This window comes from Sebastes fasciatus, chromosome 10 (genome assembly GCF_043250625.1).
Source record: "Sebastes fasciatus isolate fSebFas1 chromosome 10, fSebFas1.pri, whole genome shotgun sequence".
In the NCBI taxonomy this organism is placed as follows: Eukaryota; Metazoa; Chordata; class Actinopteri; order Perciformes; family Sebastidae; genus Sebastes; species Sebastes fasciatus.
In genome coordinates this window covers 21,262,778-21,279,572 of record NC_133804.1, presented here as the reverse complement: position 1 = coordinate 21,279,572, position 16,795 = coordinate 21,262,778, and the positions used below count along the sequence as shown (strand labels likewise).

At 41.8% G+C, this 16,795-nt stretch overlaps 1 protein-coding gene across 1 annotated transcript in view; it reads right to left on the bottom strand.

Moving 5' to 3' along the window:
* The window catches only part of spock1 (SPARC (osteonectin), cwcv and kazal like domains proteoglycan 1), a 116,252-nt gene extending 99,872 nt beyond the window's left edge, over positions 1 to 16,380 (bottom strand). Inside the window, exons 1-2 of the mRNA XM_074648971.1 lie at positions 16,220 to 16,380; positions 15,495 to 15,632 (exon numbers count right to left, since the gene is read on the bottom strand). Of these exons, the coding sequence (XP_074505072.1) occupies positions 15,495 to 15,629 (135 nt within the window). The 5' untranslated portion in view covers positions 15,630 to 15,632; positions 16,220 to 16,380. The remainder of the gene's footprint in view (positions 1 to 15,494; positions 15,633 to 16,219) is intronic.
* Positions 16,381 to 16,795: the final 415 nt, after the last annotated feature.

The window sequence follows — 16,795 nt, the reverse complement described above, 5'->3', positions numbered from 1 at the left end:
CTTATATTGATTGTTACAGAAGTCTGATTTTTGTGTCATTCTTCTGTAGCTGGACCCCTCTGTGCCAACACAGTATAGTCTTACTGAAATGAGACTTTGTTTTTTGCCTCATGGTGACCAATCAGTGCTCTCAATTTGATATCTTTCTGCCGAAGCATTACACATGAATATAATTTAAATACGTGCCGTTAATTTCATTTTGTTTTGGACGACAGCACATTGAGATTGAGTTGGCCGAGAGTCTTCTGGGATATTAATTGAACAAAACAGAAACCTGCATGCCAAGTACAGCATCAAGTATTTTTTACCCTCAAGATAGCACTGACAGATTGGATGGTAATGAAAGACAAGCCTTCAGGAACAGTATAGTCCACGTCTGCAGCATGAGCCAAAGATTGTTTGTGTCTGTGAGTGTTGTTTGCATCATTTACAGGCAGCTCATTTAAATGACGGCGTCATCCGTGCACCTCACAGCGTCCCATGATGACACATTAGAAACTCAAAGCACATACAGCACATTACAGACAGGGCGCATCTTGTTTGTGTAGTTGCCAAGAGTTGTCGATTCTAATTACCATATTCATAGGCCAGTCGACAGCCCTGTCCTGTTTAATTACTTTGCTTTAAGTCCGTATGATTTAATGACCATATCAGTTTTGGTGCATTAACATGAAAGGAATCTTGTTTTGCATCAACAAACCTACACAAATGTGGTGTAGATGTAATGGTTTAAAAGAGTGTGTGAAATTCATAAGTCAACATCCCAGCAGGGCTCATCTGATCAGAAGAAAAAACTCTGCTCCTCTAGCACTGCAGATTATGTTTTGTCTGATAAGTAACTGTGATATTTCAGTTCAAGTCAAAGCAGTACTTTGTTCCATTTTATCCAGCCAAGTACGCAGTCGTCTATAACTACTCCTCTCTAACTACAAATACTATTAAAAATTGAAAATCCCCAAATGACTTTTAAACTAGTTTCTCCTTCAAACCCCTCTATGTGTTCAAAATCAAAAAAGTTTAAATAGGATACAAGGGATAAAAACACCATCTGGCTTAAATCTGGTTACACGTGTCTCTCTGGATTTGAAAGTCATCCTAAAACAGGACGTCCAGCCAGCTGTTACTCTGACAACACTATGACATCTGACTGGAGAGCGGTTGCTTACAGTAGTGCCAGAGAAAACGGGTGTGAAGTTGGCAGTGATGTGCTAAAACTGACTTCAACACCACCACCATCAGCCAGATCTGCAGCAGTCCATCCAGGCTATCTGAAGGGGGTTAAAGTAGAGCACTGTGTCCGAGGCTGTTTATATCCACTTGAACTTTTCATTTCTGACACAGAGCTGAAATAACTCACTCACCCCACTCTGACAGCAGAAGCACACCAACATAGAGACCAACAATAAACGGGATTCTTCTCCATTAACAGTGGACAGCAACAACATGGTGTTGAAATGTGATTCCTGCATGGATTACAGCTGAGGAGTGCAAATATTGATTTCTACCCTACCACCCTGAGAGGACATGCATTACATCGGAGGATATTTTATGTAATTCAGATATATATTTTTGTGGCATTTTGTTTTTAGCCATGCTAGGGGTATGAAGCTATGGATGGCAATGTTGGTCAGTTGTTTAGTCGGTCAACCACTTTGGTCCAGACTATAATATGTGAACAACAATGGAAGGATCACCATGAAATCTGGTATGGTCATTCATGCCCCCCTCTAGCGATGTCACAATAACCCATATTTCGGTGCCAAGTCGATGCCAAAATTCTGAAAACGTGACACTACTCGTTTTTCTACAGTTCTGCAGTTACAGTAAGTACCGTCAGGGTTCGAGACTAACAGCATCTAATATCCTAAAGGACGCTGTAAACAAACTATCAACGTACACTAATTTTTGCCGTTGAAATCGGCAGGAGGAAAGCTAGTTAACGTTAGCTGTTAGCAGCCGGTGTGCTGCACAATCCTGCAGAGCTAACAGGTAACGTTAACGGAGGTTGCATTGAGTTTCATTATGATGTGTTCAAGCTCTATTTAGTATAAAAGTATTAGCAAAGGTAAATTATAATGTTATCATGATGTGTTCGAATGTAATATTGTCAAATGTTGTTTTTGACAAGTAACCTGAATAAATACAGGTGTTTGAAGTTTTCACAGCAATATGAAATAGATATTAGAGAGGGAACTATGACCTGTTTAACTTCCTAACACTAGCTCAGAGTGATTATTGTTTTGTTGTTGAGTTTGGTATTGAATTGGGTATAGTGAATTGTGGAATTTCACTGTTATTGCTGGTATCCACAACATTTCTGGTATCATGACATCCCTAACCCCCCTCAGGATGATTTCTCATCATTTTGGTGATCGCTTAACTTTTCCTCTAGCGCCATCATTGGGTCAAATTTATCCAGTACTTTGGTTTATGACCATATACTTGCAAAACTAATGATTTTCCAGCAGCCTCAGTTATTGTTCATGTTTAGTGCTACTTAGCAAATTTTAGCACACTCACACGGTAGACTAAGATGTGTTAGCATTTAACGTAAAACACCACTGTGCCTATATAAGACCAGGGCAGTCAAGTCCAAAACCAGGTCGTCGAGTCTGAGTCAAGACCAAGTCCAAAGGCTGCTGAGACCAAGTCAATACTGAGTCCAGAGCAAATCGAGTCCCATTCAAGACCATAACAGTGTCTTTCCAATGCTAATATAGTGATTAAGGAGTTAGGATGGACAGAAATAATCTACAATATTGATCTATCTTCTAACTAACTAATCATTCCTTACAATTTAAGTTTGAGGACCATTACAGTCTAACTGTTATATTCATTAATAAACCTTGAATTAGATCCCATATTGGCTACTGACGTTTCTACCCCGGGATCACCCCCAATATGCCCCAATACATGGGGAGACAGAGAGAAAAAGGCATGAAACAAAGTTGTTGTATGATATGAAATGATATAAACAGCTCTTCATAGAAAAGACCGTCAGAAGAAGGAGTAGTCAGTTCAGTTTCACTTGGTTTCCAGGAAGTCTTCAGAGAAACTAACACTGCCTAACTACCCACAGGACTATTGGTTTAACTGTCCACACACACACACATGCAGAGTCCATGACTTTACATGCAGTATTCATTCAATCCCTCAGGCTTCGACTATTCGTTGCCATTACCTACAATTCCCAAGAGTTTGTGTGTCATAAACAAGAGTGCACAGCCAGGGAGTTACTTCGCTGCAGAAAACTACAAAATGATGCGGTGAGGAATATGGAAAGGCGCTAAAAGCTACAAGGAACAGATCTGCCACATTTCTGTGTCAATCACTGCCTCCCCTCCCCTCTCTCTCTGTCTCTCTCGCTCTCCCAGGAGCATCACATGAGCTGCCGTAGCAGACACCTCCTGAATTATTGAAGCAGACAAGACATCTCTCAAACCCCCGCCCGCACACTCATACACACAAACAGTAACTGTATCCCTGCCCTCAGGGGGGAAATTAGATAATGACCAATTCAATCTGACATGGTTTTAGAGACCATAAACATGAGAGTGAGAGGAAGAGAGGGAGGGAGAGGAAGGATGCTGACACTGATCGAAAGGAGGGCTGGGGAGGTGAGAAAAAGAGAAACAGACTGCCCGTGGTTTATTTCACACTGTGACACTCAGGGTTGGGAAGGCTACGTTCAAATGTGATCTGTGCAAGACGCCTCGCTTGTGAATAAAAACTGCTGCTGCGTTACATAATTGATTAGGCTACCTACAAAACACAATACGTAGCCCAACAATTTACTCCCAAGAACAATCTGTAATTTGAATGCCGTTTGTATGATCATCTGCATCAGCTATCATGACGGGAAAAGCAATGACTGCGTCCATCATCTCAACAACAACTACTGTGATTACAGGGAACACGCGGAGGCAGACACATACGATCCATCAAAGCATGAAGCTGCTTTATAATCACAGGATATACCTCATTACATGATAGCGAGAAGAAGAGCATGTTGTGTGGCAGCTACATATTACAAGATATAAAAGATGATTATTATGGTTGAAAAATGCAATCAACAACACTGATAAATCTGTGTCTCATGTTCCTACTGATGAACCCTTATCTATCATGTTGATATTTTTGTTTTTTATAGAATTGGATGGGCTGCCAAGAAATTTGGTACGGACATTCAATGGTCCCCGGAGGATGAACTGTAAAGTCATAATATTATAAAATAGTAATTTTACGTGTTATTATAGAGGGGAAATAGAGCAGCGTGCCGCCTGTGTGAAAATGAGGAACGTTGAGCATTTTGTGAAATTATACTTTAGTATAGGTTTCACAAATAACAAAATACTTAATATTTTCGCACATCAGCACCACATTATCATAAACTTCAGGACCTTGAAAAGATTGTGCAAGAAACTGCGTTTATTCCGAAGAAAGAAACACACAGACCTGGAGGAAATTGCCTCTTTTGTGGAGGAGGAAATTACTTTTTTTCTCCTAAAGTTATGACTTTATTCATATAATATTATAACTTTTTTTCTCGTAATATTTCCACTTTTCTTTTCTTGAAATAGTTTGACTTTATACTCGTTTAATTAAAAAAAAATTCTCGTAATATTATGACTTTATTCTCAAAATCTCAAATTTGTTTCCCCTCAATGTGGCCCTAATACTTTGTTGTACATACCCAATTTGAGCTTTTCCTAAAAAAAGGACATAGAACATCCTAATTACAGAGTTTATCTTCATTGCTGTGCAAAAATATATTCCAAGGTCATCTTCCAAGGCAAAGACCACACACTCCCAACACAACAATACGATCACTGCCAACAGGGACTTCCTATTTGGCAGAGTAACAAGCAGGCATATAAGGCTGCTATGACTCATCTCCACTCTCCATAGATTCAACTTATATAACAGATTACAAAAAGACAAATCAAACAATGGCATATGGCGAGATGGGAGCCAAACCCAGAGGAACAAATATCTGATCATACACTAGAAGCAGCGCACAGTGGGGTTGACAGATTCATTAATGGCACTGGCAACAGAAACACACAAAGACGGAAAAAACTATTCTGGCATATAGAATATTTGCCTATATTTTCACTCTGACACACAGATGTGATGATCAAAACAAACTATTATGCACGATACTATGACACCAAGGTTTTCACACACACATACACACACACACTCACACACTTTGATATCCTCCCCTTCCATCAAAACCAGCTGCTACAGAAGCGAGTTGAAACCCACAATATTACAGACATATGTTGACAGAAAGCTGGCTGCCTGTCATTAGGATTATGTAGATTTTCTAACAACGACTGCAGACATCCATGAAAATGAAACATGGGGAAATTATAGCGAAGACAGCTTGAAGCCATATGGATCACTACTGCATGCAGGGTAATAAAATTCAATTGACCCTTTCGCTAAATCCCGCCCCCCACTGCTACCCCGTCAAGCTGTCAGAGTTACCATGGAGCCCTCACTGTCACTAACTGCAATCCCTGAAGAAATGTGACCTAATTTTTGGAAAAACAAAAAAGCGATTTCAGAGAAAAGAAGGGTCTACAATATGCCTTTGAATGATATATCAAGGATGTCAAACTAACTCAGCAGCAAAAACAGGTTAATAAGATAAAGATAGACAACCCGGTCTCACTCCCAACTCGTCAAGTACCGCCGCTTCGTAAGCGCCCCTCGGCATCTGATACCGAAGTACGGAGGCACCCTTTAGCGACCGTATGTGACGCACTGGGCCTTCAACTAACACCAATATAAACCCACCCACAGCGTTCTCCGATGGTCAGAGAAAGTGATGTAGTATTAAGAGCGTGAGAGATCGCTAAGGGTGGGCAGGAGGTGTGGGTCAAACAAACACAGGACACGGACTCTCAACCAGGAGACCACTGTTCGTGGCCTGTGCAAAGTTTATTTTGAAAGGACACTATGCAGGTAACAAGCATATAATGACCCACCATCCCTGGTTAAAATAGTTTAAGTAGTGGACCAACAGACCGGCCGACCATCCCTACAGTGGATTCACACTACTGGCATGGCTAAAAGGCCAATATTGCTATAAAACATTCCTGTTTATTGTTTGAAACATTGTCCGCAATGATGCAACATGTCCAGAGATATTAAACAGGTATCTACCTCAGTATAAACAGCATGGTAAAATCTCTGATGGTAGACATATTCATAATACTCATAGTATATATCATCATATCACCTATACTTTAAATGTAAGGTACTGTGCAGTATAGGTGATCCAATGCAATACCTCTTCTAGAAATAGAAACAGGATTTTCTACACTTCAGTGTAGTGATAACAATGGTATGTGTTAAAAAAAATCTGCTTTCTAACAGAATATAGCTCAAAGTAAGACAAAACGAAAAATATAGAACTAGTGGTAGTATATATCGTTTTTTTTCCCAGCAGTCTGAGGGTGGTTTATCTGTCTTGTCTAAATCTTTAAAAGTTAGCAGCAAATCAGACAGCATCTCTTCAAAAGAATCAGCGGCTTAGCGGGAGCACTTCATATCAGCGCCAAATCGACCGACAGAAAGACGATCCCCACAGAGAAAGAGAGAGAGAGAAGGGAGTTTGGAGGGGCTGCCACGACAAAGCTGACTGACACACACACAAACACACATGTTTTATTGATGATGGATTCCACATTTCTCCCATCCTGCCATCCTCCGTCTGTCCATCTGTTCTGCCCACAGTGTTGATGGGCTTCACATGAAAGCTCCTCCTCTTCCTCTCTTCTCCTACGTCTCTCTGTTCTTTCCATTTCCTCTTTTTTATCGTCGGCCAAAATTACACTGGCAATCCTCTAGCTCCCCTGCTTTGTCTGTCTCTCTGTTCTACCCTCCAACACACCCACACACACACACACACAAAACCTATTTATCCTAGTCATAGGGTGCAGTGACCTCTGTCTGGCCTGTGACCGAATTGTCCTCCAACGTGTGTGTGTGTGCTTGCATATGTGTGTCTGTGTGTGTCTTTGTGCGTCCTCACACTCGTATTGATTATATCAAGGCTCCAATCAGGGTTACCAGGCCCTGTAAATTTACTGATCGATCTCTCCTAGAGCCTCGGGGTGGTTGGGAAGCTGTGTGTTTGGGTGAGCATTCGCACACATGCAGAGACAGCAGTTGGAGAGAGAGATGTGAACATTTTCCACGAGTCAGTTTAAAGGGATACGACATGACAAAGAGAACTCTCCTTCAGTGCGGAGATTAGGATCAGCATTTGCTCATTTGAAATCAATGGCTCACAGTGAGAAGAAATATGCAGGAGGAAGAAGAAGAGGGATGAAAGGAATAGTGAGAAGGTTTTATTTTGAAGGGCACTGTTTCATCGGGAATTGGTGGAATATAAAACGAGAGAGGGAAGAGCCAGGAGAGAGTGGAGGTGATAAACGGTATGAAGAGAAGGTGTAGAGGCAGCTTAAGAGGAGAAAGAGAAATGTAGGTCAGAGCAAAGGAGAGATAAGAAAAGAATGACAGGTGTTCGCCCAAGTCTTCGCTTAATTGACAGGAATACTGTGTGTCTGCAGGGTTTATGAGTGTGTGTATATATATATATGTATGAGAGAGAAGGTGAAGGTGACTCCAGGCTTCTCTAAAACTGCACCCCTCCCCCTCAGTTATGCAACCAGGCAATCAGGACACACACATACACACACACCAGGGTGCAAACATAGACAGAAGAGTTAATATGGATGCAGTGGGAAGCTCCCAGGTGTGAATGTTTTCACCGTGAGTCAGAAAGAGGGGCTGAAAAAAGAACGTGCAAGCTCAGCAAAACCCTTCTCCTCCGTAAATGGAAAAGGGGAAAACATGTAATACAAGCTACCGCACCGACCAGCTTTGAAATGAAAATAATAGTGTCACTGAGGCTGACAGAAAAACACATAGTAACTAAAAAAACTGCTGCACACACAGTCCTTGATAAGGAGAGACAGCGGGGGTCGGTGACTGGCAGCCCCGGAGAGGCTGTCGTCTTGGAAAAGTGAATGCTAATGATAAAAGATGACAGCATTTAATTGTCACCATGAGACCGAGCTGAGACAGGCCACACGCTCTGACACACACAGCCACAATGCAACCACGCAAACGTTGTGGTTTGCAGCTCGCCAAGATTTTCTACCTGCCACCAGGTCCGCCAGACAGCGAACAGACATGCATTTACACAAATATATGAGGAGATATGCAGCACACATCCGATGTACCTCGCAAATAAGATTTAGTGCATTTCTGCAAACCTGACAAGCAGGGCGGAAGACAGGATTTCAGTAGGAAACGAGAGAAAGGGAAGGGAAGGGAAGGAGGACAGGGACAAGAAAAGACTCTTTTAGGAGAAACAAACAACAGGCTCAGAAGAGTGAAAACAAGTTTCCCTCCTCCTGAGGATTAAAGTGGGTCTGTCTGAATGGCAATGACAGCTTTTCTGTCACTGTTTGCAGAGAGAGATTCTGATAAGAGACACAGGGGGAGGAGAGGAGAGGAGATTATACAACAAGACAACTAACACAATGGCTGGGTATTTGGCAAAATTAAGATTAGAATAAGTACAAATCTGATTAAAGATTAGGTAAACAGTCTAATCTGACTAGGCATTCAACGCCAACGTTCTGTGCTTTCTGTACAACAGACACGTTTTGGTCGGTGCTGAAGTTGAGTCGAGTAAGTTGTGGGTCAGTTTTGACACCACTTGCCTGAGATCTGTTTGTTTGTCATCACTATTATGTAGTTATACTATTTCTGTATTATTAATATTGTGTTCTCTATAAGATTGTGACATTTTAACACTATCTAAGTGGAGGCTTCAAATAAGCCCAGTGTTGTTTTTTTTGCCTTTAGAGATTTAGCCTCTCTATCAATTTACTTCAGTCCAAGGGGGCTTATTGGCATGGGAAACATACGTTTACATTACCAAGCAACTGTGAATTAAAAACAAAAATCTGGTTCTCTTTCTCGGTTCCATAGTGGAGAGGAGGTCGTGTTGCTCTGGATCTATCTATTTGGCATGGAGAGGAGGTCGTATTGCTCTGCTCTATCTATTTAGGGTGGAAAGGAGGTTGTGTTGCTCTGGCTCTATCTGTTTGCGTAGAGAGGAGGTCGTGTTGCTCTGGCTCTATCTATTTGGCATGGAGAGGAGGTTGTGTTGCTCTGTCTCTATCTATTTGGCATGGAGCGGAAGTTGTGTTGCTCTGGATCTATCTATTTGGCATGGAGAGGAGGTTGTGTTGCTCTGGCTCTATCTATTTGGCATGGAGAGGAGGTCGTGTTGCTCTGGCTCTATCTGTTTGCGTAGAGAGGATGTCGTGTTGCTCTGCCTCTATCTATTTGACGTGGAGAGGAGGTTGTGTTGCGCTGGCTCTATTTGTTTGCGTAGAGAGGAGGTCGTGTTGCTCTGGCTCTATCTATTTGGCGTGGAGAGGAGGTTGTGTTGCTCTGGCTCTATCTGTTTGCATAGAGAGGAGGTCGTGTTGCTCTGGCTCTATCTGTTTGGCGTGGAGAGGAGGTTGTGTTGCTGTGGCTCTATCTATTTGGCGTGGAGAGGAAGTTTTGTTGCTCTGGCTCTATCTGTTTGGCAATGCCGAATGACATCCTCCTGGATCCACCTTCTTACATATGTTCACATTATATGTATTTATTTCTGTTATATGGATATTCTATGTTGTATTTCATCATCATCACAGACTCATGATATCAGCAGACATACCTTCTCTACGTAGATCAAATTCATACTCATGTTACACACTGACTCTCAGATACCAATGCTTACTGTACCTTTACCTCAATACAAACACTTTGCACAACATAAATCCACCAATAATAGGCTCGCTCAGGCCACAATAGCAGAACTGGCTTGAACCGGCCAGCTCAGCAATATACACATACCACAATATGAGCAGTGTTATCTGATAGACTTCACTATACTGTATAAAAAGCAATTACACAGAGCTTTTTAAACTGCCGTTCTCCAGCCTTTAAATAAACTCTCCAACAGTTAAGTTGCAAATTATTAGTGTTTCTTCTTTTCACTGCCGAGACCACAGAAGATTGAGGTCAGCGGTTTTGATGCGAAAGGTGAGCGAGGTAAAGTAATTAGTCACATCATTTAAAAATTGTGAAGGACTATAATTATCAACTAAAACTGTGTCTATTGCTGTAAGAACACTTGAAGAAAATACGTCCTATATATATATATATATTGACTGCATAATACCGAGACATTAAAGAAAAATCCCTGTAATTGCACCTATCATGCACCGCAGTCTCAACCCTGCATGCTGGTGTTACCAGATTTATATCTGTTAATAAGATATTTAGTTTTACTGCTGCTGCTTCTACCACTGTTCCAGCAGGACCCCCCAATATTCACTTTAGTCCTGACCAGAATACTCGGATGTAGCCGACAACACGAGGCAGCTGCAGGCACACAACAAAGTTGACCCTGCTTGAAACAGAAACACAGTCCAACTCAGCGCTGCATACAAATGTGTGTATGTTCACTGCAGCTCAACTTTTATTTGCATAACAGCTCATGGAAATTAAATTGTAACCTAAGGAAAATGAAAATACCGAAGCGATTTGGCAAAAGAGCAACAAAGGTGGTCGAGCAAATTTAAGGATTAAGAAAGTATTTAATTGGTCATAAAAACATTTAGATCTTCTAACAAGCTAAACAAACTCCAAACCGTCTATAATATAAAGTACTGGAAATAAAGGCACTGTACTGAAATGAGACACTTTTCCACAAGACAAGTCAACAAATCACACAGTTATGTGTGCTTTACTCATATCAACACTCTCTTTCTCCTACTAGACACAAAAATGTAAAGTGAGAGAGAGTCAGTGACATATATTTCACGCCAACATTAGCTAATAGTTAGTTTAGATCAGTAAATTTCTCAGGTCATGTGGCCTGCAACTGATGCCGACTGAGCCGATCCTGACCCGTGAGCCATGTAAACCATTTGCCATTTCCACACAGTCACACCACTACAATCATTTCTCCTTTAATACAGCTCACTCCCTCTGTCAGTCTAAGAAGAACTATACAGAACAGAATGAAATATAAACAAACATTTATTGAATAGAGTATTTTCTATGGAATCTAAAGATAAGTGAATATTAACATTAAAGGTGCTAAAATACGGGATTGAGAGCATTTCTATTGCCTCTCAACAGCTCTCAACATGGCGACAGCGAGGTGGCGAGCCAGTGGCTTGTAGCTAACGGTGCTAACATTGGCAAAAGTGCTGACAGAGATAACAGTGTTTACCTGAGGGGGAACCGGAGGGCGGTTGCTACGCTTCCGCGATGACGCCGTCAGCTGGGACGGCGTTATCAGCGGTAACCGCCGTATGAGAGCAGTACAGAGCAGCGTCCATGAGCGAGCAAGTGTAGCACGCTCACATGCACTTACATGCACTATAAGCACGTGCAGCCGGCAACAAAGCGAGGAGAAACTGGAAACTGGGATTACAACACACACAGAGGAAGAGATACTTCATTCTCTGCTCAGGTAGACATTAAGCCACTATACCTTTAAATAGTTAATAGTTGTTTGCTGCTGCATTAATGCTCTGGATATAAAAATTTGCAACTTTAACATTTAATAAAATATTGTATAAAAATATAAAATGTAGAAAATAATAAAATATAACTCTGGGCTTTGTCTCTGCTGCCTGGTAATTAGTCCAGTTCTGATAATATTATACAATTAGCTTTGGCTATACAATGTAAACATAAGCCTATAGGCTATGGTTGCATAGTAGCTGGCGGGCGTGTGAAGCATTAAACTAGCTCAGCCAGCAAGCCTGTCCACAGACTTCAGTCTGAAGCCAATAAACACGCTGCGTCATTTATTCCACAAATGTGTCCTTTTGTTTCTACAAACCAGCTGAAATTCATGTCTGCATCAAGTATACAAGCGAGTAACAAAGACACTGGCTTTGTTTTGATTGAAGAAAACATGTTTTTGAACTGACAAAATGGGATGGTAATGAGGGACTTATTTTTTTTTATTTCTACTGCACGTCTTCCCAGATAGAAGTGGACTAGAATAAAACTGTCTCTGTCTGCGTATCTTCCAACAGTCCCGTCGTTAGGGATGCGCCCAGGCAAAAAGAATAAATCAAACCCTATTTTCCTTATGTTTTCAAGATAAGCCACCTGAACTTTGACTGCTTAACCATTGCACCAGCTCCCCTGCCAACAAATGGACGCTCATGCATTATGCAGGAGGGAGCAAGTGGCTCATCAGGGATGCAGAGTGAAACATGGCAGGCAGGGGGGTGGGGAGCAGTAGAGAGGAGGAGTCATGGGTAAGGGCAGAGGGAGGGGGGGAGATAGAGAGGGCCATGGTTGAGGAAGCACAGGGTCATCCACAGCTCCAGAGACAGAGGCAGAAAACGAGTCAAAGCGTGGAAGAAAAATGTGGAGTTCATGACTCAATGAGAATTAAAAGGAGGGGGGTGAGATTGACACAGTGCTGCAATGGATTGTTATATTTTGAGCATCAAACACTTCATTTCCTGCATTCTGGTGAATTTTTATGCACCAATTTCTGCCTTTTCTGCATCAAGTTATGGTGGAAATGTTTTCCTTTACATAAATAAAGACAGGTGACAATTCAATTCATTGGATCCACAAGAGTCTCAACTTTACAGTCATACTCAATTTATGTAACTTCAAGACTGTTTTGGGATCGCAGTATAGGCAGAAATATTTATATACACCATTTTTAGAATAGGTGAAAATAATGCAAACAAACTGCATGTTTCTGCCCCAAACTGCATGTGATTATCATAAAGTGGGCATGTCTGTAAAGGGGAGAGTCATGGATACCCATAGAACCCATTTTCATTAACATATCTTGAGGTCAGAAGTCAAGGGAGTATGGCTATGCCAGTTGTCCCTTGCCAGAATTTAGCCTTACTTTGAAGCGTTATTTAGCCTCCTTCCGGACAAGCTAACATGACATGATTGGTACCACCTGGCTTCACATGTAAAAGGATGTAAAGGATAATAAGTCTGGTGGCCAATTTTGACATCAAATCAACATAGTTTTCATAATGGAGCTCACTTGATACTTTAATTTAAAAAAAAAAAAAAGGATTTCTGAAACATTTAGCTTATATTCTTTTTATATATATACAGTATATACATATTTTTATCCCATAAATCTTGCCGTTACAGACGGAAAGGTAAATATGCTAGCTCACCACTGTATTCTGTCATTACATGTTGTATTCAACTTGTATTCTTTGTAAACGTGGGACGCTGCTTCCGTCACATTGCGGGATTTTGGTCCTAAATTTTCAGAATGTTAAAGAAGCCTGTTTTTTTTGTCACCACAACTAAATAAGTCGTCATGGACATGTCGCACGGTGCGATTTAAAACCATGATTGACAACCACAACACAAATTTCTCACATTCAGTAAGCTGTCTCCTGGGAAAAATCGCATCGGGCTTTCCTCGGTCATCAAATTTAAATGGTTTGCCAGAATGGTTATTTTGTAGTTTGACTCGTACAGAAACACATTTTCTTCATCTAAGGTCTCGCTGTCTGTGATATTAAAGGCTTTTGGTGCCAGAGAGGGGAGGAGAGGAATGAGTAGGACAGAATGGAGGAGGAAAGAAGACACAGTGGGACAAAAGACAGCCAATGTTGCAGGAGACAAATTACGACCAGCAGGTTTCCCTATGTGATAGGGCAGACAATACACACACACGCATAATCACAACAGCAGGTTGGTAGCATTGCTTGAAATATTAAACATAAATGTCACAGCCTTTCCTTCTATCCATTGCTCCTCTCCTCCGCTCCTTTCCCTCCCTCCTGTCCTCCGCCCTCCGCTGACAGTTTCCTGTTAATGAGTTTCACTTGCACAGGAGACCACAGAGAGGAATAGAGAGTGGGCAGCAGTGCACATGCTCTCACACACACACACACACACACCTACACGCACACACACTGCAGGTACAGAGCCCTGGCTGATTGTATACAGACACGACCAATACTGGCTTTCACTTCGCCGACGCACTACTTTATGGGGTCGGTCAGCTGGTTACACTACTGTCAGCTACTGGTTAGACTGGAGAGCATGCTTAGCATTGTTGTAATTCTCCAGTTAAGGCCAGAGTTTAGAGTCCTAAGTATATCCCAATACCAAGAGTAATGGAAGTCATTATGTTCCTGATATTGACGCACAGTGTAAACACAACCAACCCCTTTAATTTCCCCTTAAGTAGCTGTAAAGTTGTTAAATTCACACCGTCTGGCAGCATCACATACTCTCTCCCAGCTCTTCATTGAAGCTGTAAAATGTTTATATTGTAAGTGGAATATTCAACCCCAAGACTGCATGTTTTTTTTTTTATGGCTGCACCATTCCATCTAATGGAAACCCTCTAGATGTCTTGTTCATCATTTTATACACATTTTCTCCAGAACTCTGAAGCCTGATGTGTTTGGTATCTTTGACAAAATGAACAATGTGGCTGCACAGCAACTGGCTGAATGTGTTTTTTTTTAGATCTTACTTCACAATAATTAGACCTATACATGTCAGTGCCACTGCAGAGAATCATGCTTCAAAGTGACTTTCAGCAAATGTATATGAAGCACCTGCTATATCCATTAAGTTCTTCATTCTTCAAAGCATGTCATAGATGTTTTAGCCGTAGCAACCAAGGTTTTAAACCATGACACAAAACTCAATGGTTTAACTCATCATTATGGTTTATACGAGAGTGAGAAATGTTAATCCATCAATATGCGTCTGTATTGACCTGACAGCACGTTGAGTCAGCTGAAGAGCTAACATGGCTCAACATGGATATTGAGCCTCGATGATTCACCATAATGGATTTACCACTGGCACTCTCTCTATACACATGGTGCACTATAGCTCATATATTGACTATGGACTTTTACATGTACTGTATGTTCTTTTTCTGAGAACTCCTACAGGAAAGGCAGAAACATAAACCATTACTGCAAAGGCTAATAGATGCACATAATAAGTCACAGACTCACTTCTTCTGACTCGGACTGAAATAGATGATTATCAGTTATAAAAAGCTCACTGTTATGGCACGACTACTGTTTGGAAATGTAATGAAATGAGGACATTTCTTAAAGTCAACATTGGTCAGTCAAATCATAAGCTAGAAGTTTTTTTCCATCACATGCAGAAGAAGAAGTCTGATGTTGTTGTCGGTCTACGAGTCCTCATCTCTTTCAACCAGGATCTGAACCTGCTGAGTTTCTACAAGGTGGATTATGGCTGCTGGCAAGTGCTCAAGTACTCACAGGGTGTATCAAGGGCGTAGTGATCTCTCTCTCTCTCTCTCTCTCTCTCTCACACACACACACACAGAAACACACACAGTATAGGTAATCATGGTGCCCCTTTATGGCTAGATGTTGCAGTTGCAAACTCACATCTCTGAATCTGTTCCAGGGTCTGTCCTTGTTGTACTGAGCCACGGTGCTCAGCCATTTGTCGTTACTGTTACCGGAGACCGTCGTTTCTCTGCTCAGCAAGAGAGCCACGACAGGGAGCAGAAAGAAGAACATCCTCTGGAAGCAAAGACAGAGAGAGAGAGATAGAGAGAGAGAGAGAAAACAAGAGGGACATGAGCCTGGATGCATATTCCGAGTGAGGAAACAGATACAGAGCAAGAGGAGGATGCAGCAAAGTGTTAGAAAGAGCAGCACGAAGTGAGATAGAACACTTTTTACAGAACATTAGAACTCTGTGACGCATCAATGGGTCAGAATGTCACAATGGAACGTAGAAAGCAGCTAAAAGAACCTCCGTTTATTTTGGCTGATGTATATATAGAGAGTGCTCATTTGATCAAATCGCTGATCCTTCCTCCTTAATCGGATTATAAACATTGGAGAGTTTGTCACCGCGGCAGATGGGGCGACGCGCAAAACGATTAGCTCGCGAGCTTCCCCCCTTCCGCCAATTTAAAAAGCAATTAGCGGCGTCAACACTATATAGACGGCCCCCAATATACCCCCCGAGGAGCTTTGTGTCTGCTTTCTCCTGCATCCATCCCAGCGGCAAGTCGTCAACTACTCACTTTCATTTCCAGTTTATATTTCTTTGATTTTAAAAATAAATAAAAATAAAATAGAACAGCATGCGGTGCTTCTACCTAGAATAGTTCGTTGGGTGTCCAATTTGTCCGATTCCCGGAAGAAAATATAGGTCCACGGCCCCGGGCACTCCGGCGGCACCCGACTGCTTGTAAGATTGACGGCAAAAAGGAAAGCTGCGAGGACGCGCGTACCGGGAGCTTTCTCCTCCTCCTCCTCCTCCTCTTCCTCGGACACCAGACGCCGCCTCTCTCTCTCTCTCTCTCTCTCTCTCTCTCTATCTCTCTCTCTATTTCTCACTCACACACACCGTGTTATTGATTTTCAGCAGGGGTGGGGGGATTTTTTTTTTCTTTTTTTATGTTCACACCAGAGCTGGAGCAGGATTTAGGAGCCGTGTGTGTCACAGCAGCGTTGCTGTTCCGGTGTGTACAAAACACACACATTTCATGTTAGTCACGCGCCTCACTCTGTTGTGGAATTCCAGCTCGTGACCACTATAGTTAATACAATTAGATCCATAAACCCGTAAAATCAGTTTCAATTTCCAGTTTCACTTCCCTCAGCGGATGGATGGATGGATGGATGGGTTGATCCGCTGAGGGAAGTGAAACTGGAGACGCTGATTTTACGGG